Source organism: Muntiacus reevesi, chromosome 1 (genome assembly GCF_963930625.1).
Source record: "Muntiacus reevesi chromosome 1, mMunRee1.1, whole genome shotgun sequence".
Lineage (NCBI taxonomy): Eukaryota > Metazoa > Chordata > Mammalia > Artiodactyla > Cervidae > Muntiacus > Muntiacus reevesi.
In genome coordinates this window covers 152,181,517-152,209,316 of record NC_089249.1, presented here as the reverse complement: position 1 = coordinate 152,209,316, position 27,800 = coordinate 152,181,517, and the positions used below count along the sequence as shown (strand labels likewise).

The window sequence follows — 27,800 nt, the reverse complement described above, 5'->3', positions numbered from 1 at the left end:
AGACTTGTTTGTGGCCTAACATATGATTTATCCTGGAGAACATTTTGTGTGTGTTTGAGAAGAATGTATATTCTGTTGATTTTGAACAGAATGTTCTGCAAGTCTCTGCTAAGTCTATGTGTTATAGTATCTTGTTTAAGGCTGGTGTTTCCTTATTGATTTTCTGTCTAAATGATCTATTCTTTGATAAAAGTTGAGTATTAAAATCTCCTACTATTATTGTATTGCTATCTATTTCCCTCTTTAGATCTGTTAATATTTGCTTTATGTATTTAGGTGCTGCTATGTTGGGTGCACAAATATTTACAAATGTTGTACCCTCTTGTGCTGACTCATTTATCATTGTATAATGACCTTCTTCCGACTTGATGGGCATGAGTTTGAGTAAACTACGGGAGTTGGTGATGGACAGGGAGGCCTGGCGTGCTGCAATTCATGGGGTCACAAAGAGTCAGACATGACTGAGCGACTGAACTGAACTGAACTGAACTGAATGACCTTCTTTGTCTCTTAGTACAGTCTTTGTCCTAAAGTCTATTTTGTCTGATGTAAGTACAGTCAACCCTTGAATAATACAAGTTTAAATTGCATGGGTCCACTTTTACATGGATTATTTTCCAGTAGCAAATACTACAAGTACTACAGTTGGTTGAATTTACTGATGTGGAACCAAAGATATGGAAGAGCCATGGATATGGAGGAATTGTACATATAAATTATTTATTATATGCCGACTGTAAATTATATGCAGCTTTTCAACTGCATGGAGGGTCAGTGCCCCGACACTCATGTTGTTCAAAGTTCATCAGTATATATCTACCGTAGCTTGGTTTTGGCTTACAGGTGCATGGAATATCATTTTCCATCCCTTCACCTTTAGTCAGTGTGTGTCCTTACATCTCAAGTGAGTCTCTTACAGGCTGCATGTAGTTAGGTGTTTTTTAAAAATCTGTTATTAACTGTGTGTCTTTTGATTGGAGAATTTAGTCCGTTTATGTTTAAGGTATTATTGTTAAGTCTAGACTTACTGCCATTTTGTTAATAGTTTTCTGGTTATTTTGTAGGATATAGGTATTATTTGAAGAGATAATGGTTAGCATATACTTTGGACTGGCAAAGGACACTTATCTACAGATTGAAATTCCAGTGACTCCAAAGTAGAATAAATAAAAAGAAACATACACAGACATGTCACAGTGAACTGCAGAACAAAAGAAAAAAAAAGCAATACAAAAGCAAAGAGAATACTGGGGTTTAATATCTTTGTTTTTGGGCCACACTGCATGGCTTGTGGTATGTTAGTTCTCCAACCAAAGATTGAACTTCGGTCACCAGCAGTAAAACACAGATTCCTAACCACTGGACTGTCAGGGAATTCTCTTTTAGTATCTTCTTTGTATGGAGACTATTAGTACAACACAGGTTATAGACATTTGTTTTGTGTATCTATGGATATTGAGTTTGGACTCATTAGCTTTAGAATAATTTTACCTTCTATTTGTGAAAAAGTAATTAGAAAATTATTAAATGAGTGTTTTAAGCAACTTGAAGCAACTTGTAGATGAATTTTTTGACAATTTAAAGACTAAGGGTCTATAAGTTTGGTTATTGACATCATTTTAAAGAGTTATATTTTAGTTAAGAGTTTCCTTGGTGGCTCAGTGGTAAAGAATCTGCCTGCTAATGTAGGAGATGCTAGTTCAATCCCTGGTACAGGAAGATCCCCTGGAGAAGGAAATGGAAATCCACTTTGGTATTCTTCCCTGGGTATCTCACAGACAGAGCCTGGTGGGCTACAGTCCTTGAGGTCACAAAGGGTCAGATATGACTTCGTGACACCCACCCACCACCATTTTAGTTAAACCATAGTCTGTCGATCTTAAAAGTAGTCTTAATTTTAGTAATAATCATTTGGTAATGGTTTCTACTTTTTAGTTTTGTTTCTCCAGTGTTAAGTGTATAATTTATATATATATATATATATATATATATATATATATATATATATATATATATATATGTATTTTTCCCAAGAGGGGAGTTGTTTCTTTAATTTTATACTTGATGATTCTTTAAAATATGAATATCTAGGAATTGATCTCTCTGGTAAATTCAGATTTCCCTATAGAAGGTGCTACAATATAAAAATAGAATCTTTGTTAGAAAATGAGTTAAAGACTTAGCCTTTCGCTTGGGATTATATTGTTACCTAATGCATGAGATCAATCTCATTCAATTTTCTGTGTTCGAACATTAAAGGACCTCTACCCCATATTAATTTAAATCCATGTAATATTATCTGTTAGAATCAAAGGAGTGGCTGGAACATCACAGGCCCTCCAATCAACAGAGGCCATTTCCCATTTTCCCTTAGAGAGCATTTTAAGAAAATGGTTTAAGCTAAGTTGGGTCTTAAATATAATTAAGGTATAGTAACAATTTTTTTTTGTTTTTGGTGGTGTGGTGTAGGTTTTGGGATGTTAGTTCCCCAACCAGGGATTGAACCCAGGCCCTTGGCAGTGAAAACGTGTAGTCCTAACCACTGGACCGAGAGGGAATTCCCTAAAATTGCTATATAATAAATAAGAATAATAATAAAATGAAGGTAAATAATGATTCCCCTGGAGGAGGAAATGGCAACCAACTCAAGTATTCTTACCTGGAGAATTCCATGGACAGAGGAGCCTGCAGGCTACAGTCCATGGGATCACAAAAAATCGGACACAACCAAGCACATACACACACAATTAAAGATCAAGGAAGACAAGTTGTTTCTGGTTATGGGATAAAACATTATAAGCCAAGTCATGAATGTTGGAATGAATATAGTATGTTCAGGGGACAGTTTGAAAAACTGGATTGCAGGGTGGCAACAAGAAAAGATGCAAAATAAGATGGTTAGGTGATTGGCTAACAGAGGTACTTAATATTTATGTCACATGATAAATAGATGTTTTTCTTTCATAGTTAATGGTAGGTACCTTGATAACTTTTATTAAAACTAGAAAATAGTAAAATTCATCCACAGTCCAGTAATTTTTAAAAAGTATATGTGTTAAAAGTCATTTTCTGGGACTTCCCTGCTGGCCCAGTGGTTAAGACTCTGAGCTCCCAATGCAGGGGGCCCAGGTTCGATCCCTGGTCAGGGAACTAGATCCCACATGCTGCAACTAAGACCTGGTGCAGCCAAATAAATGAATAAATATTAAAAAAAAAAAAAGTCATTTTCTGCTTGTTTAATATTGTTCAAAAGTATATATGTTAAAAGTCATTTTCTGCTTGTTTAATCCTGTTCTTCAGAGGTAACCAGTGTATTTATATGTCCTTTCTTTTTTCCATATTTATACAGATATCTAAATATATTCATATACTGTACTACACACATATACATATTAACAATGTTAAAAAAATTTGACATGTATGTGAAGAAGATAAAAAATTTTATACATATTGCTTTTTCGCGTTATAAATGGACAGCTTTCCTGGTTCAAACATATTGATCAACTTCCTTATTTTTTTAAGAAATTATTATATTTTTTAATTGAAGGATAATTGCTTCACAGAGTTTTGTTATTTTCTGTCAGACATCAAATGAATGACAAACTTCCTTATTTTTTAACAGCTGCCTAGTGTCCCTTTTCATGGGTGTAAAGTTTTCAATTGATCTCTTCTGCTTTTCTGGTTAGATGGTTTACTTTTAATTTTATATGTGTTTTGTTTTTTGTTTTGCTGTTACAGTGCTCCAGTCAGCATTCTTGTACATAATATCTTAACTTTCTCAAGCAGTTCTGTCTTTTTTTTAATCCTTTTTGTCCCTCCCACTATCCTGTATTTCTGTATTTCTGTAGGACAGAAATAATTTAGACAATGTTTTAGTTAGAGGTGGCCCTGAAGATGTACCCGTGAAGTGAAACCGTGAAGCCCAGAGTGAAGTAATTACCCAGTGCCGTAGGATCAAGTTAGCAGTTAGTGATACAACTGAGACCAGGTCTTTTTATCCAGATGTGCTTAGCTGAAACTGATGCCTACTGGTTTGTACCAGCTTGCAAGATCTGATTATGCATGCCTTGTTTTTTTTATCTTTGCTTTCAGTGACATCATGCTAGCATATTCAAATTGGTCACTGTGGGATTATTTACACCCCCAAAATCGACAAATGCTATCAGTAAGACCTCCTTCACCCAACATGAGCCTTTTAAATATTTACTAGGAAACCACTGATTAAAAAATTAAAAAATTAAATCTACCATCTTTCTACTTGTTTTCTTTTGTTCAGTATCTTCTTTATTCTTTTTTTCCTCTTTGTCTTCTGTTCATTGAGAATTCTTTATAATTTTATTTTGTCAGTTTTATGTTCATATTAGCTATACCTCTGGAGCTTTGCTTTTAGTGGTTTCTTTAGGGTTTACATTCATCTTTAACTTATTCACAAACCCCCTTTAAGTAATGTTATGACTGTCACTATAGTATGTTACATGAATCTTATGAAGTATTTTTTTGTTGCCTCTTCCTAGAAGCACATTTTACTATACATGTTATAAGCCCCACATCAGTTACTGATTTTGTTTTAAATAGTCAATTGTTTTTAATTTTAGTTAAAAAAAATTTTGTTTATAGCTGCACTGGGTCTTCGTTGATGCACGTGGACTTTCTGTAGTTGCAGAGAGCGCGGGATACTCTCTAGTATGTGGGCTTCTCATTGCAGAGACTTCTCTTGTTGCAGAGCATGGACTCTATAGCCCAGGTTCAGTGGTTGCCGTACGTGGGCCCAGTTACCCCAAGGCACGTGGAATCCTCCCAGACCAGGAATCGAACCCCGGTTCCCTGCATTGGCAGGCAAATTCTCAGCCACTGGACCATCAGGAAAGTCCCTCATCAATTGTTTTTTGAAAGAATTCTTTATTCTTTCAAAGAATTCTTTGAAAGAATAAAGAATTCTTATATTTTTTCCACATGTTTATCATTTTCAGTGCTCCTTATTCCTTTATTATTGATCCAGAATTTCCTTTAGGATTATTTTCCTTCTGCGTTACCATTTCATATAGTATTGATTTGCTGGTGATATATTCTCTCAATGTCTGTATGTTCTACTAGGTCTTTATTTACCTTTTTTTTTTTGAAAGATATTTGCTGAGTACAGAATTCTCTATCAGCTTTACTTTTTCTTGGTTCACTGTCATTTTGGCTTTTATTGTTTTCAATTTAAAGTCTGTTTTCATTCTTATTTTTTGTTTGACTATACTTAATGTATATTTTACTTTGGTTACTTTTAGTATTTTTCTTTCTCACTGGTTTAGAACAGTTTTATTATGATGTAACTTGGTGTAGTTTTATTGTGTTTTGTGTTATTGGGGTTTGTTGAGGCTCTTGGCTATGTGAGTTATAGTTTTCATCAGATTTGAAAATTTTTCATCCATTATGGCTTAAAATATTTTTTTCCTACTTTTGTGTCTCTCAATCTTCTCTTTTCCTGACCCCAATTATAATATCTCTAAACTTCTTGATTGTTGTTCCACAATTCACTGATCTTGTTCATTTTTTTCGAGTTTTTTTCCCTCCTCATGTTTTAATTTGTTACTTGCTCGGGTTTGCTAATCTGTGCCGCATTGTTTAGTCTGTTAATTTCACTGAGTTTACTTTTCAGACAATGTATATTGTATCTCTAAAAAATTTTTGACTCTTTTTTTGTATCTTCCATATTTTTCTTTGTCATGTTCATGCTTTCTTCTACCTTCTTGAACAAATGGAGTATGTTTATAGTAATATTGCCGGAAAGGGACCCCTTCCAGGGCCCAAGAGTGGGCTCTTGTCTAACACTTGGAAATGAATTATCTGAGGAGACATACCTGTTGACAAAGCAATAAGACTTTATTGGGAAGGGGCGCCCAGGTCTAGAGCAGTAGGGTAAAGGAACCCAGGAGGACTGCTCTGCCATGTGGCGCGCAGTCTCAAGTTTTATGGTGATGGGATTAGTTTCCGGGTTGTCTTTGGTCTATGCTTCTGACTCAGAGTCTTTCCTGGTGGTGCTCGCATTCGTCAGTCAAGATGGATGCCAGTGAAAAGGATTCTGGGAGGTGGTCAGACACATGGTATCTCCTTTTGACTTTTCCTAAACTCTTCTGGCTAGTGGTGGCTTATTAGTTCTGTGTTCCTTACCAGGACCTCCTGTCATAAAATAACTCACACAAATGATTACTATGGTGCCTGGCCAGAGTGGGCAGTTTCAGTCAGTGTGCTTCCCCTAACAGTAATTGTTTTAGTGGAGTTTATTTATAGTAATTCTTTAACATTAAAACAATTTTGTCATCTGTATCATTTCTATTGATTGATAATCCACTCTTTACAAGTTGTACTCTTCATTTCGTTGCATGCCTCATTACTTGTGATTGAATGTTAGACATTATGAATTTTACTCTGTTGGGTGTTAATGGAATTTTTATATTCCATTAACTGTTTAGGAGTTTGTTCTGGGATAGTTGTTTTTTAGAAGTGGTTTGATCCATTTGAGATTTGCTTTTATGTTTTGTTAGGCAGAATTCAGAACAGTCATTATCATTCCAAGGCTGAACTGATGCTGCTATTCAAGCAGTAACCTCAGGATTCCATTGATGCTCTTTGTGTTAGGAGATCTTTCCATTGTGGTTTTGAGAATAAAACTATTCCTGGCCCTATGGGAACATTGGGAATTATTGTGCCTGCTCCTTTTCAGTGACTCTTTCCCTGGTCTTAGTAGTTTCTTCATATTCATGTGTTGATTAGATTCACTAAAGACTCGAGGGGAGCTCTCTTCAGATTTTCAGAGAGCTCTCCCTCTGTTCTCTCCTTTACTCTTCTCTGTGAGTTCTTTCAGAGATCCCTGTACTAGGCTTTATGTTGTCCATTGTTTGAAAACAGTCACTTTGTATATTTTGCTCAGGTTTTTATTTTTATTTTTTTGCTCAGGTTTTTAAATGTTTGATAGAAGGATAAATTTGGTTTCTATAGTCCATCATGGCTAGAAGCAGAAGTGTATATGATTGTTTTCATTAACATTCCTTTCAACATAGATATGAACATTTTCCATATTAAAAATTTTTTTTTTAGATTTCTTTTGACAGAAAAACTTTCAACTGATGGAAATCCAAACATAATTTTATATACTTATTTTAAAGATTTCTGTGTTCACAGATTCCACGGGACCCATTTATCAACTCATTTTATCTTTATCCTTTGGATTGGCAAGTTGCTTATCATATCTAACTAACTAATTTTCCTTGTGTAAGCCTATTCTTTCTTAATCTTATTTTTTATATTTATTCTCTTGTTTCACTGTACCGGGTCTTAGACCCTGGACACAGAATCTTTGATCTTCATTATAGTGTGTGGGCTCTTTTCGCTAAGGCATGCGGGGCTTAGTTCCCTGACTAGGGGTTGTTGACTAAAAAGATGCATGATATGAGAGTTTTGAGTTAAGTTTTATTTGGGGCAAAATCAGGACTGCAGCCCAGGAGAGGGGGTACCTCAGATAGCTCTGAGAGACTGCTCCAAAGAGGCAGTCGGACAAGGTCAATATATGATTTCGGTGAAGTGGGAGTTCAGTGCAGGCAAGTGCTTACTTTACAAAAGGTTTTCTGCTGGTCAGGAGGAGCTGATGTCACCCTGAAGGGATTTAGTGCTTTTCTAGATATGAAGAGATGCACAGATTGGGATCATCTGAAAAGATCTAACTATCTAAACATCTGTTTACCAAGTTCTCTGGAGCACAGAGTGCCTCACTCTACCCTAGACTCCGTCTAGGGGAGGTGTTAAAGGTCGACAGATGCAGCAGCACAGGTTCAGTCTCCACAGAGACAGATGGCAAATGCCTTTGTTATTGTTGTTAAGTTGCTGGCAAATGCTTTTGGCAAGTGCCAGTTTGTAGTTGACAGGATGAAAGTTGGCCCCCCCTGCATTGGGAGTGTGGAGTCTTAGCCACTAGACCACCAGAGAAGTCCCTCTTAATCTTTTTTTTTTTGAGTTTTTTTAAATTGGAGAATTGGGACGATCCCCTGGAGACAACCCAGTCCAGTATTCTTGCCTAAAGAATTCCATGGACAGAGGAGCCTGGCAGGCTATAGTTCATGGGATCACAAAGAGTTGGACATGACTGAGCAACTGACACACACAATTAGTTGATTATAATGTTTCGCCAATCGCTGCTGTACAGCAAAGTGACTCAGTTATGCACATATAGACACTCTGTTTTACGTTATCTTCCGTTATGACTGATCACAGGATACTGGATATAGTTCTCTGTGCCATACATTAGGATCTTGTTATAAACGTAACCTCTACCAACCCCAAGCTCCCAATCCATCCCTCTCCCTCCCCCCTCCCCTTTGGCAACCACAAGTCTGTTCTCTAGTTCTTTGAATCTGTTTCTGTTTTGTAGATAGGTTCATTGCACCCTATTTTTGATTCCACATATAAGTGGAATCGTAGTATTTGTCTTTTCTTTCTGATTTATCTCAGTTGGTATGATAATCTGTAGTTACATCCATGTTTCTGCTGCAAATAGCATTATTTCACACATTTTGTGGCTGAGTAGTATTCCATCGTACATATGTACCACATCTTCTTTATTCATTCATCTTTTGATGGACATAGGTTGTTTTGAACAATGTTGCTATGAACATAGTAGTGCATGTATCTACTTGAATTATAGTTTTGTCTGGGTATATTCCCAGTGGTGGAATTGCTGGATTATATGGTAGTTCTGTTCTTAGTTTTCTGAGACTCCTCCATAGTGTTTTTCACAGTGGCTGTACCAACTTACATCTTCACCAACAGGGGATAGGTATGAGGGTACCCTTTTCTTCACAGCCTCTTCAGAATTTGTTATTTGTAGACTTTTTAATAATGGCCATTCTGACCAGTGTGAGTTGGTACCTCATTGTAGTTTTGATTTGCATTTCTCTAATAATTAATGGTGTTATTACTAATTATTAGTAATAATTAGCAATTATTAATAATTACTTAGTAAGTAGACATGAAAAGATGTCTTTTCATATGTCTACTTAATCTTTTCATAGCATTTGCTTTAGAACCTCTTTGTGGACCTAATTAATTAATTTCATTCAACAGTTATTTATGGAATGTTAACTATATAGCAGGGCATGTGCTAGGCACTGGATACATATACAGAAGCTTATGAAGAATTCATATGTTCTGGGTGTTCATAGTCTAGTAGGTAAACTGGAAGAAACAGCCTCCCCTTTGTAAAATATTTGCAGTGGGAACTGTGTTTCTCTATTCTAGAGCCATGGAAACAGATGTGATTGTACTCTGAGTATCACTTTATCCTAATCGTAATTCACTTCTCAAATACCCAAACCTGCTCCTGCCTTAGGGACTTTGTTCTTGCTGTTCTGTCTGCCTAGAATGCTCCTCTCCCCAACTTCACCAAATGACTTACTCGTACTCCTTCACATCCCTGCTGAAATGTCACTTTATCAATGTTATCTCCTTAGACTATTTTCTATAACATACCACTTCCCACCTTCAATCTTTATCCCTTTATTTGAGTTTGTTATAGCATTATTATTTACATTTTAATCATTTTCATCCTCATTACTTTCTGTTCCCTCATCCTTCAAATATGAATGCTAGATGAGCAGGGAATTTATCTGTTTTGTTTATTGTTTTATCCCCAGAACATTGAACAGTTATTTGCACATAATGGGATTCTTAATACATGTTTCTTTTTTTTTTTTACTTAAAAATTATTTATTTTAAATTGAATGACTGATTTTAATCATACTGAAAATTTTTGGCTTACTCCACACTTCTAATTAATAGTTGAAAAGAGATATGTATCATGTTGAGTACTTATTAAAATTTTTTTTCTCCTCTCTTAGGCTCCAACTAGGGCTAATCCAGTTGATAAACATCTTGAAGTCCTGATCAATAAGTATGGATTATCTGCCCACCCAATTGCTCCTCAGATGTTTGGGAGTGCTGGGAAAGAGCACATGGAAAAATATGGTATGTTAAAAGACTTTAAGGCTTATTTTTAGTTATATACATGTATTTATTAGACCTTCCCTTGTAGCTCAGTCAGTAAAGAATCTGCCTGCAGTGCAGGAGACCAAGGTTTGATCCCTGAGTTGGGAAGATCTCCTGGAGAAGAAAATGGCAACCCCCTCCAGTATCCTTGCCTAGAAAATCTCATGGACAGAGGAGCCTGGTGGGCCACAGTCAATGGCATTGCAAAGAGTCGGGCACGACTGAGCGACTAACACATATGTGTTTATTAAGGAACTGTGGAAGATGTCAGTTTGTATAAAATATGAAATGGTTTTTCAATTAAGTTGAAATAGTATTTGTTGAATTTAGTTGTAAAGTATTTATACAAATGAGATCATATTGGAAATACCTTGGATGTTCCAAAACAAGACACTGAAATAGGAAAAATAACATAAATCAACCATGGACTATAAATTGAGGCTTATCAGTTCTGAGCACAGTATCCTCAGTACTTGAATCCATCAAGAGTCCATCATCATTTGTCAATCCATAGTGTTTTATTTTAAATTTAGTTAAATTAATTAATTTATTTTTGGCTACACTGTGTCTTCTTTGCTGCATGGGCCTTTTCTTATTTTGGCAAGTAGGAGCTACTCTCTAGTTCAGTGCACAGGGTTCTTACTGAGATGGCCTCTTTTGTTTTGTGAAGCATAGGTTCTGGGGCATGTGAATCTTCAGTATTTGTGGCACATGGATTTAGCTGCCCCTTGCCATGTGGACTCTTCCCAGACCAGGGATTGAGCCCATGTCCTCTGCATTGGTAGGCGAATTTTTAACCGCTGAACTACCAGGGAAGTCACATAATATTTTGGGAGAATTAAATTGCATAGTTGATTTTTATTTTGTAGGTGAGTATCCTTGCTTTTTGACTGATGGTCAGTGATTGATCTGCATTAGCCAGTTAGTTAAAGCATGGGATAGTGCAGAAAGAGGTTTTTTTTTTTTTTTTAAATTTTATTATATGACCCTGTGTTCTGTGAGATGAGAAAGAAAATAGTTGTGCTTGAAAGTACAACATTCCTGTTCTTTGCAGGAAAAATACTGTAGGTTTGATAACCAAGATCAAGTAATCAGAAAGGAAAGAAATCTTCAAGGAAAAATGGTAGGATGGCTTAGAGGAGACTGACAGTTTGGGGCCATGGAATTTTCTTCCTTGTAGCTATTTGTTACCATTTTAAACTCCGTCCATTCCAGTCTGGCTTCCACTCTTTCTCAATGCTACCACTGATCACCACATTGCCATAGGAAGTAAATACTTCTCAATACTGTTTTAATAGACCTCAACACCATTAGTCCCTTTTGATCACTTCTTTCTTAAAACATATTCTTCTCTGGGCATTTGTGACACATCATTCTTCTGATTTTCCTTACCTCTTTGGCTATTTCTTGTCCATTTCCTTTTGAATTAAATAATTTATTTAAAATATTTTGCTCTTACTGTATTGCAGGCATTGTTCTAGGCACTGAAATATAGAAGTACTGTTGTTCGATCGCTCAGTTGTGTCTGATGCTTTGCAACTCTGTGGACTGCAGCACGCCAGGCTTGCCTGTCCTTCACTATCTCTTGGAGTTTGCTCAAACTCATGTCCATTGAGTCGACGATGCCATCCCACCATCTTGTCCTCTGTTCTCTCCTTCTCCTTTTGCCCTCAGTTTTTCCTAGCATTAGGGTCTTTTCTCATGAATTGGCACTTTGCATCAGGTGGCCAAAGTGTTGGAGCTTCAGCTTCAGCATCAGTCCTTTCAATGACTATTCAGGCTTGATTGCCTTTAGGACTGACTGGTTTGATCTTGCTGTCTAAAGGATTCTCAAGAGTCTTCTCCAGCAACACAGTTCGAAAGCATCAGTTCTTCAGCGCTCTGCCTTCTTTATGGTGCCACTCTCACATGTGTACCTGACTACTAGAAAAACCATAGCTTTGAATATGTGGACCTTTTTGGCAAAGCAAGTGCCTCTGCTTTTTAATACACTATCTAGGTTCTTCATAGCTTTTCTTCTAAGGAGCAGTTGTCTTTTAATTTCATGGCTGTAGTCACCATCCACAGTGATTTTGGAGTCCAAGAAAATAAAACCTATCACTGCTTCTACTTTTTCCCCATCTAGTTGCTGTGAAGTGATGGGACTGGATGCCATGATTTTTGTTTTTTGACCGTTGAATTTTAAGCCAAATTCTTCACTCTCTTATACATTCATCAAAGACTCTTGAATTCCTCTTCACTTTCTGTCATTAAGGTGGTGTCTTCTGCATCTGAGGTTTTTGATATTTCTCCTGGCAATCTTGATTCCAGCTTGTGCTTCATCCAGCCCCTCATTTTGCGTGACGTACTCTGCAAATAAGCTAAATAGACAGGGCGATGGTATGGAGCCTTGGTGTACTCCTTTCCCAGTTTTGAACCAATCTGTTGTTCCACGTTCAGTTCTAACTGTTGCTTCTTTACCTGCCTACAGATTTTTGAGAAGACAGGTAAGATGTTCTGGTATTCCCATATCTTTAAAAATTTTCCACAGTTTTTTTGTGATCCATACAGTCAAAGGCTTTAGTGTAGTCAATGAAACATAAGTAGATGTTTTTCTGGAATTCTTTTGCTTTTCTCATGATCCAGTGGATGTTGGCAATTTGATCTCTGGTTCCTCTGCCTTTTTTAAATCTAACTTCTACGTCTGGAAGTTTTCAGTTTGAATCCTAGCTTGAGGGATTTTGAGCATTACCTTGCTAGTGTGTGGAATGAGTGTAATTTTGGTTTAGTTTGAACGCTCTTGGGCATTGCCCTTTTTTAGAACTGGAATGAAACTCATCTTATCCAGTTCTGTGGCCATTGCTGAGTTTTCCAAATTTGCTGGCAATGAGTGCAGCACTTTTTTTTTTTTTTTCTTTTCTTTTCTTTTTTTCTTTTTTCTTTATTTTTATTTTTTTATTTTTCAGTGGGTTTTGTCATACATTGATGTGAATCAGCCATAGAGTTACACGTATTCCCCATCCCGGTCTCCCATCCCACCTCCCTCTCCACCCGATTCCTCTGGATCTTCCCAGCCCAACAGGCCCGAGCACTTGACTCATGCCTCCCACCTGGGCTGGTGGTCTGTTTCACCACAGATAATATACATGCTGTTCTTTCGAAACATCCCACCCTCCCCTTCTCCCACAGAGTTCAAAAGTCTGTTCTGTACTTCTGCGTCTCTTCTTCTGCCCTGCATATAGGGCCATTGTTACCATCTTTCTAAATTCCATATATATGTGTTAGTATACTGTAATGTTCTTTATGTTTCTGGCTCACCTCACTCTGTATAATGGGCTCCAGTTTCATCCATCTCATTAGAACTGATTCAAATGAATTCTTTTTAACGGCTGAGTAATATTCCATGGTGTATATGTACCACAGCTTCCTTATCCATTCATCTGCTGATGGGCATCTAGGTTGTTTCCATGTCCTGGCTATTATAAACAGTGGAGTGCAGCACTTTTCACAACATCATCTTTAGGATTTGAAATAACTCAGCTGGAATTCCATCCCTTCCACTAGCTTTGTTCATAGTTTTGCTTCCTAAGGCCTACTTGGTTTCACACTCTAGGATATCTGGCTCTAGGTTACCACACCACTGTGGTTATCCAGGTCATTAACACCTTTTTTAAATGCAGTTCCTATATATAATCTTCTCACCTCTTCTTAGTCTCTTCTGCTTCCATTAGGTCCTTATCATTTCTGTCTTTTATTGTGCCCATCTTTGCATGAAATAGTCCCTTGGTATCTCTAATCTTCTTGAAGGGATCTCTAGTCTTTCCCGTTTTATTGTTTTCCCCTAATTCTTGGTATTGTTCACTTAAGAAGGCTTTCTATCTCTCCTTGCTATTCTTTGGAACTCTGCATATCAGTTAACTATTGCTGTGTAACAAACTATTCCCAAATTCAGTTTTTATTAAATAATGGTTATTATCAGAGTTTACAGGTTTGTAGATTGACTGGGAATCAGTGGATCTGTGGAGAAGGAAATGGCAACCCATTCCAGTATTCTTGCCTGGAGAATCCCATGGACGGAGGTGCCTGGTGGGCTACAGTCCATAGGGTCGCTAAGAGTTGGACGTGGCTGAGCAACTTCACTTTCACTTTTCACTTTCATGCATTGGAGAAGGAAATGGCAACCCACTCCAGTGTTCTTGCCTGGAGAATCCCAGGGACGGGGGAGCCTGGTGGGCTGCCGTCTATGGGGTCGCACATAGTCGAACATGACTGAAGTGACCTAGCAGCAGCAGCAGCAGCAGCAGTAGCAGTGGCTCTAGATCATGCTCAGCTCTTTTTGTCTGGGTTGATCATATGAGTGTAGGTTGGTTGGAGGCTCTGTTTTACTCCTGTTTGGCTGGGTGTCTCATCCTCTTCTTGGGACCAGAGGGCCACCTCGGGCATGTCCTTTTCATAGTCACAGCAGAAGCAGAAGAGTAATCTGCAACATGCAAGGCATTTTGAGACTTGACCAAAGCAAGTCATATGAAAAACTTGGAATCAAGAGAGAGGGAAATATACTCTACTTTTTTAAAGGTAGGAAACTGCAAAGTCCGATCATAAAGGGAGAAAGAATTAGGGATATCAATGAAGTCATTCACAAGCAACAAATAAGCAGGTGAGATGTGTGGTATTTGCTTAAATTTCTAGTAGGGGGAGACAGTAGCATATGAACAAAGTAAAGATAATTTCAAATAATGATTAGTAGCTGTGAAAAAAATAAAACAAGGTAATGCATTTGTTGGGGGGGCAAACTTAGGATAGTCAATGATGGAGTCTATACCTGTATATCCAGTTTTCATCTTCACATCTCTGCTTGTGTATGTAACAGATGTCTCAAATTTCACATGTTCACGTGCAGACTCAAAGAATCAAGGAATCATGGTGGTGACTGAGCCCAGCATTTCTTAAAAATATGAAATTTGTTGTTGTGTATTATAACTCAAGTCAGAGAAATGCACACAACATAAATATACAGCTTAGTGAATTCTCCCAAAACCCATATCTGTAACCTAATTTACCTCCCAGGTCAAAAATAGAATGCTAACACCTAAGAATCCTCTCTGTAGATAATTTTTACCTTAAAAACTTTGTGGCTTTCCTTTTTATCATAAAAACTTGTTTGGTCCTCCCGTCTACAAATTACACCTGCACATCTCTTTGGGTCCTTTCTGAGATGGCTGAGGGGCAACCTTCTTAAACTTCTTAGCAGTCCTTTGAGAGGAATTGTGAGGCATAGCTCTTTTCTCTTTAGAGAGCTTTTTTTCTGTATGAAAAGTATTCTGAGGCATCATCTTTGATTTTTCTGAGTCTTAAAAGATTTGTCACAACCTGGGCTTCATTTTTGGACAGTTTTTTTTCTGGCAGTGAACTGGCTTTGATCTTTGCTCAAAGACTATTTGTTAATTTTAGCATCTTTTACCACTTTGAGAGGCTGAGAATTTTCAAAACTATGAAGTCCTGGATTGTTTTTCTTTAATAGTCCTTTCTGCAATATAGCATTATAAAACTTTACTATAAGCAGCAAAAATCAATCATGTGGCAGTTTGAATATTTTATTATCTAGTTTCTACACAACTTTTGATAATAGTATTATTTCTGCTTCTATTGTAACAGGGGTCTCCTTTTCACCAGTTTTCAGGAAGATTTTGTCCTTTTGTAAATTCTCATCTGCAGCATCCTCAAAGTTTCTTTGGTTTCTTCAAGGCACTTCAGTCTTTTTCACTAGCAATATTCCAAACTTTGAAATTAGAATGGTTCCAAAGCCATTCACATGTTTTACATTTTTGTTCAGTATAACTCCATTTCCTCTGTATTAGTCTGCTTGGGCTGATATAGAAAATACCATAGACCGGGTAGCTCAAACAAGGAAATTTATTTCTCACAGCTCTAGAGGCTGGGAAGTATAAAATCAAGATGTATGATAGGGTTTATATTATACTGAAGCCTCTTTTCTTGGGTCATAGGTGACCTCCATCTCACTGTGTATTCACATGACCTGTTCTTTTGTGTGGGTGCAGAGACAGAGGGAGAGAGAAAATTCTTTGTGTTCTTTTTTTAAGGATTCTCACCCTCCTGGAAAGTCTCATCCTCATGACCTCCTATACCATAGTTACTATACCTCTGCAAATACCCATCTCCAAATACCATCACATTGGGTGTTAGGACATCAACAAATGAGTTGGGACACAATTAAGTCTATAGCATTCAGGTACCAAAATATGTATTAATATTATAAATTACTGTATTACAGTGAGACTGTTTAAAAACCATTTCTTCTTTTAATTCCTGCTGTCTAGTCTTCCCATATGTAAATTCACTGGCCTTTCAGTGTGTTCAATAAGCCAAACTTATTCCTTGTACCACAGTCTTATATTTTCTTTGGCTACAGTGCTCTTTATTCTTTCAAGGTCAACTCTTTTCATGGTTTAGGTCTTAAAAAAATCCTATATCTACAACACTTTACAGAAGTATTTCTGCTTGGATGTCTAATAGATCTTTCAAATTTAATAGGTCTGAAACTGAAATATTAATTGTCTCCTTGAACTTCTACCTTCCCCATCATTTCCTCCTTAAGTTTTTCCTATGGAGAAAATGGTAACTCCGCCTTTCTAGGGCCTATGACCAAAAATCTTAAGAGCCATTTTTGGTTTTTCTTGTACTCAATATTCAATATATCAGCAAACCTTTTTACTCATTTCTCAGAATATCTATAAATATGAGAAATAGAAATGTTTCTCTATATTTCCCCCACTTCTTCTGTATTACAGACTATCATAATTTCTCACCTGGAGTATACGAGTCTCCTAAATAGTTTTTCTGCTTCTGCACATGCACCTGTACAGTCAACTTTTTCTTTTGTCCAGATCAGTGCTTTTCAAATATAAACTAGATCATTTCATTCCTCTGCTCAAAACTCTATTGTGTTCTTACCACACTCAAATTGAAACCTTCAGGTCTTATTATGGCCTACAAACTTCTATGTGACCTGACCTTCCATCCTCATTATCTCTTTGACTTCATCTCCTACATTTTTTTTTCTTTCACCTCTCTGCCCCAACTTCAAACACAGTAAGCACATTGCTGCTTCAAGCAGGGCCTTAGCCTTGCTATTTCAACTTCTGAAACACTCTACCCTAAGATATCAGTGCTAACTTTCTTACTTCTATCAGGTCTTTGCTCAAATGTCATCTTCTGCTTTCTTTCATCGCCCTCATTCCCAGAATTGCCTATCCTCTATCTTCTGCTTTATCATTTTATATAGCATTTATAAAAATCTGGCTATATATATTTTCTTATTTCTTGAATGTCTCTTCCAACTGACTGAAATCCACAGTTCAGTCAGTTCAGTCACTCAGTCTTATTTGACTCTTTGTGGCCCCATGGACTGCAGCACACCAGGCTTCCGGGTCCATCACCAACACCCGGAGCTTGCTCAAACTCATGTCCATCGAGTCGGTGATGCCACCCAACCATCTCATCCTCTGTCGTCCCCTTCTCCTGCCTTCAATCTTCCCCAGCATCCAGGTCTTTTCCAGTGAGTCAGCTCTTCGCATCAGCTGGCCAAAGTATTGGAGCTTCAGCTTCAGCATCAGTCCATCCAATGAACATTCAGGACTGTTTTCCTTTATGAGTGACTGGTTTGATCTCCTTGGAGTCCAAGGGACTCTTCTCCAACAACATAGTTCAAAAGCATCAACTATTTGGTTCTCAGCTTTCTTTAGGGTCCAACTCTCACATCCATACATGACTATTGGAAAAACTATAGATTTGACTAGACAGACCTTTGTTGGCAAAGTAATGTCTGCTTTTTAATATGCTGTTTAGATTTGTCATAGCTTTTCTTCCAAGGTGCAAGTGCCTTTTAATTCCATGGCTGCAGTCACCATCTGCAGTGATTTTGGAGCCCAAGAAAATAGTCTCTCACTATTTCCATTGTTTTCCCATTTATTTGCCATAAAGTGATGGGACCAGATGTCATGGTCTTCATTTTTTGAATGTTGGATTTTAAACCAGCTTTTTCTTTTTTTTTTTTTTATTTTTTTTAATTTTTTTTTAATTTTATTTTATTAGTTGGAGGCCAATTACTTCACAACATTTCAGTGGGTTTTGTCATACATTGACACGAATCAGCCATTGAGTTACACGTATTCCCCATCCCGATCCCCCCTCCCACCTCCCTCTCCACCCGACTCCTCTGGGTCCTCCCAGTGCACCAGGCCCGAGCACTCGTCTCATGCATCCCACCTGGGCTAGTGATCTGATTCACCATAGATAATATACATGCTGTTCTTTTGAAACATCCCACCCTCACCTTCTCCCACGGAGTTCAAAAGTCTGTTCTGTACTTCTGTGTTTCTTTTTCTGTTTTGCATATAGGGTTATCGTTACCATCTTTCTAAATTCCGTATATATGTGTTAGTATGCTGTAATGTTCTTTATCTTTCTGGCTTACTTCACTCTGTATAATGGGCTCCAGTTTCGTCCATCTCATTAGAACTGATTCAAATGAATTCTTTTTAACGGCTGAGTAATATTCCATGGTGTATATGTACCACAGCTTCCTTATCCATTCATCTGTGGATGGGCATCTAGGCTGCTTCCATGTCCTGGCTATTATAAACAGTGCTGCGATGAACATTGGGGTGCACGTGTCTCTTTCAGATCTGTTAAACCAGCTTTTTCACTCTCCTCTTTCACTTTCATCAAGAGGGTCTTTAGTTCCTCTTTGCTTTCTGCCATAAGGGTGGTGTCATCTACATATCTGAGGTTATTGATATTTCTCCCAGCAGCCTTGATTCCAGCTTGTGCTTCATCCAGCCCAGCATTTCGCATGATGTACTCTGCATATAAGTTAAATAAGCAAGGTGACAGTATACAACCTTCACATACTCCTTGCCCAATTTAGAACCAGTCTGTTGTTCCATGTCCAGTTCTAACTGTTGCTTCTTGACCTGCTTACAGATTTCTCAGGAGGCAGGTCAGGTGGTCTGGTATTCCCATCTCTTGAAGAATTTTCCACAGTCTGTTGTGATCCACACAGTCAAAGGCTTTTGTGTAGTCAATAAAGCAGAAGTAGATGTTTTTCTGGAACTCTGTTGCTTTTTCTACGACACAGTGGATGTTGGCAGTTTGCTCTCTGGTTCCTCTGCCTTTTCTAAATCCAGTATGTGAACATCTCAGTTCACATACTATTGAAGCCTCTCTTGGAGAATTTTGTGCATTACTTTGCTAGCATGTGAGATGAGTGCAATTGTGCAGTAGTCTGAACATTCTTTGGCATTGCTTTATTGGGATTGTAATGAAAATTGACCTTTTTCAGTCCTGTGGCCACTGCTGGGTTTTCCAGATTTGCTGGCTATTGAGTGAAGCAGTTTCACAGCATCATCTTTTAGGATTTGAAATAGCTCAACTGGAATTCCATCACCTCCACTAGCTTTGTTCATAGTGATGCTTCCTAAGGCCCACTAGACTTTACATTCCAGGATGTTTGACTCTAGGTGAGTGATCACACTATCGTGGTTATCTGGGTCATGAAGATCTTTTTTGTATAGTTCTTCTGTGTATTCTTGCCACCTCTTCTTAATACCTTCTGCTTCTGTTAGGTGCTTACTGTTTCCGTCCTTTATTGTGCTCATCTTTGCATAAAATGTTCCCTTGGTATCTCTAATTTTCTTGAAGAGATCTCTAGTCTTTCCCATTCTATTGTTTTCCTCTCTTTCTTTTTATTGATTGCTGAGAAATGCATTCTTATCTCTCCTTGCTGATCTTTGGAACTCTGCATTCAGTTGGGTATATATTTCCTCTTCTTCTTTGCCTTTAGCTTCTCTTCATTTGTCAACTCTTTGTAAGCGCTCCACTGATTTTTGTTTGTTTTATTCCCTGTTCTTTGACTGTTACTTAGAAGAGTGCCTGGCATAGAACAGATATTCTGTAATTAATTAATCTTAGAGGCCCTTTTCTTCATCATTCTAATTAAAGTAGATCCCTCCTGTTATTCTTTTTTTTTCTCCTCCTGTTATTCTTTTTCATAGATAGCTTCCTATTGCTTTCCTTCATAGCACTTAGCACTATTTATATTCATATAATTATTGTGTGTGATTTTACTTGTTTAATTTTTGTCTTCCTTATCCTTATTTCTCTTTTAAACTTGTTTGAAAGTAGAAATTATGTTTGTTTTGTCTACCTTCAATCCATCCAGCCTAGCAACAGTGGTTGGCATGCAATCTGGCCAGAAGAAAGGGTTTTTCCCCTCTTTTTTCCTACAGTCTCTAGGATATTTAAATGTTCAATAATTGTTTTTTTTAATGAATGAATGAGTAAATTTCCATACCCATATTATCTTATTCAATTCTCACGACAATCCATTGTAGGAGATGTTATTATAATGTTAAGCACAATTCTGGCTTCAGGATCTCATATGTATATTTAATGTATATCTCTCATATATGTGTATATTATATATATATTTTTTCTCTTTCATTCTTTTCTTCCTTTCTTTCTCTCTCCCCACTTTGTTTTTTCCTTTGTTTGTCTTTGTTCCTTCCTTCCTTTCTTTCTTTAAATGGTGTTGAGAAAGTGTCCTTTAATTCTTTCAAAAGATTACCACCATGGATCTCCTGTACTTTTTTCACCCTTCCCTATAGACGTGATTTGATCTATTGCAACATTTTTTTCACTTTTTGCAGCAACATTTCAACATTTTTCTACAAGTGTTTCACTCTTGGGGGGAATCTTTCTCTTCTGGGTGATAGTTTCAGAGCAATTGTAAGCCTGCCACTAACTCCCCACTCCTTTCCTCTGCAGTATTTTCAGACTGCCCTTCTTCCCTAGGAGGCTTCCTGTGGAAGTGTGAGTTGTTGCTATGAAAGTTACTGGCAGATATTTGGTTACTTTTCCCCTTTATCTTTTTTTTCCACTTATAGGTAATTTGAAGTTTTGTGTCTTCTTTTGTCTAGTTATGCTGAGGGTATGATTTTATGCAGTTTTATTTGTTCTTCTTGTTTATTGGTATTGTTTTTGAGGATATGGAGATTTAGGCCGCTTCCATTGCCCTTGACTAGTTGGAAATCCTGTGTTTGGTGTGCTTTCAATCTTTCCTAAAGTTTTACATTACTCAGAGTAGTTGGACAGTTTTTTCTGGTTTAAAATTTGAAGTTTAATGTATAGCATTTTAGTTGAAATGTTATTCTTCATCCAGTAGATTTCTAGTGAATTGTCGAATTTCATAGTTTTGTCACTTGAAATCGCTATTTTTGAATGTGTCCTAGAAATGAATATGTAAGAATGTTTGTAGTAGCTTACATTCTGCCATAGAATTGAGATTCTTGTGGCTTCAAAGTTTGATTCCAGGAGATTGAAATCTTTTTATACCATGCATATTCTTAAAACAACCAAAAATGTGAATTGGCAGTTCAGAATCAGGATTCAGCAAGCCCTCTATCTGTGTCCTGTCTTCATAAATACATGGTAAGTGACTGGCAGAATATTTTTCAAAGGGTTGCTACCTTGTATAGATTAATTCGATCCCATAGTATGGAAGCAAGAAGGAAAGACATAATACCTATTGAATATCTCCTATTTCAGACACTATGCCAGGTGCTTTTATATAGTTTAGCTGCCCTTCTTCCTATAAATCCATGTATGAATTGCTTATAAATCTTCTAATGGATGATTGTAAAGCATTTGTACTTCCTGTGACAAGAAACTTGCCACAGACACTACTCATTCCATTTTTCTGGGTGATTCCAATTGTTACAGTGTCCTTTTTCATGTTGAACTCAAATCTCTCTCCCTATAGTTTTTGTCTTCTGAGACTCATATTAATAGAACAAGCCTCTTTCACCTTATAGCCCATCAAATATCTGAAGCCAACCGAACCTTGTTCCTTTAACTGTTTCTCATTATGTTACTGGAGAAGGAAATGGCAACCCACTCCAGTATTCTTGCCTTGAGCATCCTGTGGACAGAGGAGCCTGGTGGACTGCTGTCCATAGGGTCGCACAGAGTCAGACACGACTGAAGCGACTTAGCATGCATGCGTGCATTGGAGAAGGAAATGGCAACCCACTCCAGTATTCTTGCCTGGATAATCCCAGGGACAGAAAAACCTGGTGGGCTGCCGTCTATGGGGTCACACAGAGTCGGACATGACTAAAGTGACTTAGCAGCAGCAGCAGCATTATGTTACTGAAGTGCACGTCCATGTGCCTGATGAACAGAGAGGCCAATGATATTGCAGTAACCTTTGCCTCCTATTGACTGCATGCTAATGTCTGCACTTGTCTGGGCTCTGTTACAATTGTTTCATTACCCATCATCGCCAGACTAATTCCTGTACTGTGATCACATGTATGCTTTTCTGGTAATCGCATCACACTGGTGGTTCACATTAAGTTTATAGTGGAACAGAACCTCAGAGCTTTTCTCATGGTTGCTGCTCCTTTTCTTAGGCAGTTTTGGGTATTCAAGAATAGAACTGGGCATTTAATTAATTATATTCTGAGCCATCTCATTGATAAATCTCTTCGAAGTCTATTTGGATCCAACATTGTAGCAGTCTCTCCCAGTTTCAGATTTGATGAGCATAACTTTAATTTTCTAATCCAATTTTTAGAAATATTATCCAGAGCATGGCTGAAGTTAGAGGTTAGTAGTAGAGACTTTTCTCTAAGTTACTACATTGATCAGTGCCTTTTGTTGATCAGTGATTCTGTGTTCTGCTGGCTCTTAAAATGCTCTTATGACATGGTCAGTTAAGTTGGAAAATGCTTCATACTTTAACTCCCTTTTGGACAGTCATAATACACATGCAGTGGTAAAGGCTCTGAATGTTTTGCCATAAACAAATTTGTTTAACTTTGTTTAAGCAAGTGTTATGTAAACTTGACAGAAGAAACTGCATATTTATAATAACACCCCCAAGCCCCTGAAAACCAAAAGGAAATAAACCTCGCATTACAGTATTTCCTTATCATGTCCCAAAAGATGATCTTAAAGATTTTTTCCATTGTTGGGACTTCCCTGGTGGCCCACCTGGCTAAGACTTCATGTTCCCGATGCTGGGGGGCCTGGGTTCAATCCTTGTTCAGGGAACTAGATCCTACATGCTGCAACTGGAAGATCCCGCATGCTGCAACTAAGACCTGGCACAGCCAAATAAGCAAAAAATGAAATAAATACTAAGAAAGAAAATTCAGGCATTAAAAAAAAAGATTTTGTCTTTTTTATCTAGATGCTATGTTTCATTTGATCTACTAGCCAATATGAAAAAGATATTTTTAATAATTTGATATGGCTTGTTCTTACTGAACTCATACCATCTGCTTCTGGAGCACTCACTACTGTTGCTGGTATGAAATAACCAGTGTGGTCTCTACCTTCTTTCATTTTTATTAGAATTGAGAGAATATTTGCTTAATTATATGTGTCATTTCTGCTCTGAAGATTACCCTCTTTGATAGAGAGAAAACAGAAATGGGAACTCTCCATGTTACCATGCTGTCTATGAACATAATATTATCAGCTCCAATCAGTGGACTTTTTCCTTCCTTGGTCTTTCTGCTCCAATGGAGGATTCAAAATCTATTTTATTCTGTTTTGTCTCCTTAAAAATGGTAAGAAAGATTTTTGCAGATCATGCTTCATTAGCGTGTTTGCCTTTGTTTTCTGATAGTAATCTCTAAACTTTCTGTTAATTTAAAAAGCACACACTTTTTCATTAGACTGTAACTCTTCTATAGATCCTCTTGCTTTTTTTTCATTTATTTTTATTAGTTGGAGGCTAATTACTTTACAATATTGTAGTGGTTTTTGCCATACATTGACATGAATCAGCCATGGATTTACATGTGTTCCCCATCCTGATCCCCCCTCCCGCCTCCCTCCCCATCCCATCCCTCTGGGTCTTCTCAGTGCACCAGCCCTGAGCACTTGTCTCATGCACCCAGCCTGGGCTGGTGATGTTCTGAGAGAATAGCATTGAAACAAGTATACTGTCAAGGGTGAAACAGACCCTCCTGCTTTATTATAAGGAAAAAGAAGATCAGGCCCTGGAAGTTATGAATTGTAAAATTCACTTCGTCCAGAGGATTGGGATCTTTTGGCACTGGGATTCAACTTCTTGAAGAATTGCTGGCAGTGCTTTCCTGCCTTACAACCATTGCGGTCCTAAGCTGTATTTTCTGGTTTTTGAAACTAGACCCTAGTTGTATTAGGTAGAATAGGCCAGTTTGAACTATTTTCATATCATATGCTTATTAGTTGATTCAATTCATTAAATATACCCATTTAATTATAAAGAAATGTTTATCTGAAGGGTCAGTGTTGAAGTTTTCAATACTAATATCTGTGCAGGGGAACATGTGGAAATAGTTAGCAGGATACTGAGTTTCACTGCAACATTGTTAATAAGCAACAGGAAGTCATTAACTTGCTAATAGAAGTTTGCTTTCTTTACAGGAACAACAGTTGAACACTTTGCAAAAATTGGATGGAAAAATCATAAACATTCAGTTAATAACCCGTAAGTATTTCAGAGACAAGAAGTGAAAATCTGGGTTATTTGCTTATGTAATATGCAACTTTATAGTTGAAAAGCAAATGCAAGAACTCAAAGATGTTATTAATAACTTGAATTTTTTTTCCTTAGGAAAAGCTTGTGCCCAAGTAAACTTTTGATTACTTTTCAATTTAGATTTTGGTCTGTTCATATTTTTGTTGTTGTTGTTTAGTATTTGGGATGCCATTTGAGTTTAGTGGCTCTTTTAAGAAAGAATGTGAATGACTTGTGTTAAAAGATGTAATTTGTCATTGGTTCCAACCCTACTAAATGGAATTTATTATAATAATTTTAATTGGAAATAATCGGGCCCCATTTTAGAACTCTTTAAAACGTTTCCTAGTTTTGTTTTCATCAGTTAGAATGTTTGTAAAACATGTGTTGGTAGTTGTTTAAATGACTTTATATTACATTATTTGTGTTTTAATCATGTTAGTGTCATTAACTCTTACTCTGATAGAATAATATGGTGATTTGTATAGTAAAAAGTAGTCTGAAATAAAATTACATTATATGTATTACTGATAATTAATCTTTGAATCTCTAATGCCTAGTGCAATGTGTGGCTCATGGCAGTGTACTTAAGAGTTGCTGAATAAAATGGGTTCACTGGGAATTGAATTTGTGCCATACCACTGGAATCTCTACAAAAGCAATGCCACTAGGCAATAAAGGAATAGTGGCTAGTTTTATTAAATGCCAACTGTCTGTCACTGTACTGCATATTTTATATATATTTTCATTTAATCCTCTCAAGGACCCTATAAGATAGTTATTTTTATTTTATAGGTGATGAAAATGAGGCTTACTGAAATTAGGCACCTTGTTCAGTATCATCCTAAATAGAGGCAAAACAAAGTTTATATTTTTCCTTCTAGACTATAAACTTCTTGAGAACAAGAGCCATCTCTTATCTTTGTGTTCTTAATGTTTAGTGCAGAGTCTGGAACATAATAGGTGCTCAGTAAATTGTTTCTGAACTATTAAATCTTACCATGTTTAATAAATGTAAAACTATGATAAGGAACATTTTATAGCACAAGTGAATCATTACCACATATGTCTAATAGTTCATGCTACTTCTCATTCATGTTCTTCTCATTCTTCTGATTTTAAATTGATGTTTGAATTCAAGGCATACCTAACTAGCAAGTAATATCATCCCATGCCCTAAAGCTGAGGGTATTTTGTAAAACAAAGGGTATTGTGGAAGCTTTGGTTAATTCCCTTGCTTATCTAGTAAAATGGAAACTCCTTCATTTAAGATAACAAGCCTGTTATAATTTGGCCCCATTCTACTTTATTGGTCTTATTCCCTTCTTCCCTTCTCAATCTCACCCTTCACCAGATTGCTCGATATTGCCTAAGTGTCCTATGTAGTGCTTGCTTCTGTGTTTTTAGTTATGTGTTAGCTCTCCCTGAAATGCCCTTGTCTTTCTTTTGTTTGATGACTATCTACTTACTCATCAAGTCGCATTCCAAGTATCATTGCTTCTCCTAATACTTTCTTAGAACTTCCTGGTCATAATTATTTTTTCTCATGAGCTTCATTGTACCATCTGTATACCTCTATTATAACATATCACACTGAATCTTATTTATAAATCTTTCTTCTCTGATGATGATAGTTCTGAGCAGAGTTTATATCTCTGTATCTTTTTTGTGTCTTAAGTACCCTTTAGGGTTTTGGAACATAGTATATGCTCAACAAACTTTGCTGTTACTGAATAGCACTTAGGATGAGCTGTCTTAAACTCATAAGTATAGATAAACATATATATATCTAGAACGTACTTCTTTGTCCTCAGAATTTGGAGAACCGTTAAAAGTCCTTGTCACTTCCCCAAACAGTTAAGGAACTGTACCAACATACTGAGGAATTGACGGTACTGTAGTTGCTGGCTTTGAGGCTCCACAGCTCAGCTCTTGACTTTCCCCAGAGAAGCAAAGCTTCTAAGTCTTTCTTTTACTTAATTCCCTGCTTAACCAGGCACTCATTTATCCACTCATTACAGCATTCTTCTAAAGGAATTTCATTCACTCAGCTATTATGTATTCAGTAGCTTGCTCTATGTAAGACGCTCCTTAAGCTGCTAGTGATACAGCAGTGAGCAAGAAGAATAAGTTCCATGTCCTCATGAATCCTCTGCTATATATTATTAAGTCCTCAATTCTGTTGAATAGGCAAATATTATCTCTGAATTTCAGCTTCATCATTTAGAACTCATTGAAACAACCCAAGAATAGCCTTCTATTTCAGTTGCTAACTTCTTACACTAGCTTTTGCATGGCTAATGAAGAAAGAGAAAGCTGTGTTTGCTAATCAGTCATTAGAAATACCTTGTATTTCTAAGAAGGTGGAGTTAAGAACTATTCTCGAGTGCTTCCTCACAAATTATAAGAACACCTAAGGGCAGTGAGAATCTGTGATCAGTAAATAATAGGATTAGGGGTAGCTTCTGCCACTTGAGCCTTCAGACTTGTGTCTATAATTCTCTCCTAGTTGTTTTCACTTAAATGTCCCATAGGTGCCTCAGAGTCAACATATCCATACAGAATTTCCCATTTCCCCTCCATAGTGTTTTCCCTTCAGCATTCTTCTTCTTGGTGAATCACATCAACATATATCCAGTGATTTAAGGTAGGAAACTAGAAGTCATCCTTGGCTTTCCCTTCTTCCTCACTGTCCCATATGAGATGCAGATGAGCAGGGTTGAATGGAATCCTAGTGATTCTATGTCTTTACTATCTCTTGAATTCATTGGTTCACCTCATCTTTCACTTCTAATTTCCTATTTCAAACCCTTGTCATTTCTTGCCTTAGTTATTGTCCTAATCTCTTAGTTGATTTACCTACTTTTGGTAATGTCTTTTAACTGTCTCTTTTCTATTCCACAGCCTTCTTACTGAAATACAAATCTGGTCATGTCACTCCCCAGCTTAATACCCTTTATAAGTTCTTCACTGTTTTCAGTATCAAATGTAAACGCTATATACCAGACTTTCATAATCTGATCCTGTTCATGTCTCCTGCCCCATGTGCTGACCTTTCTGCCAGGAATTCTCTGTCTCCCACTTCCTCTTATTTGCAACCTTGGAAAGGAAGCTCTTTTGGTATCTGGGTTTGATGCGTATCCTGTTGCTCCCATGGCACCTTGTATAACATTTCTATCATGGCATTTATCATACTAGAATGGTG

The 27,800-nt window shown here is 37.2% G+C and overlaps 1 protein-coding gene across 1 annotated transcript in view; it reads left to right on the top strand.

The window, feature by feature from the left end:
• Window positions 1-27,800, top strand: part of LOC136151636 (sterol carrier protein 2) — a 106,186-nt gene that overhangs the window by 17,225 nt on the left and 61,161 nt on the right. Inside the window, exons 6-7 of the mRNA XM_065912934.1 lie at window positions 9,876-10,002; window positions 24,502-24,565. Of these exons, the coding sequence (XP_065769006.1) occupies window positions 9,876-10,002; window positions 24,502-24,565 (191 nt within the window). The remainder of the gene's footprint in view (window positions 1-9,875; window positions 10,003-24,501; window positions 24,566-27,800) is intronic.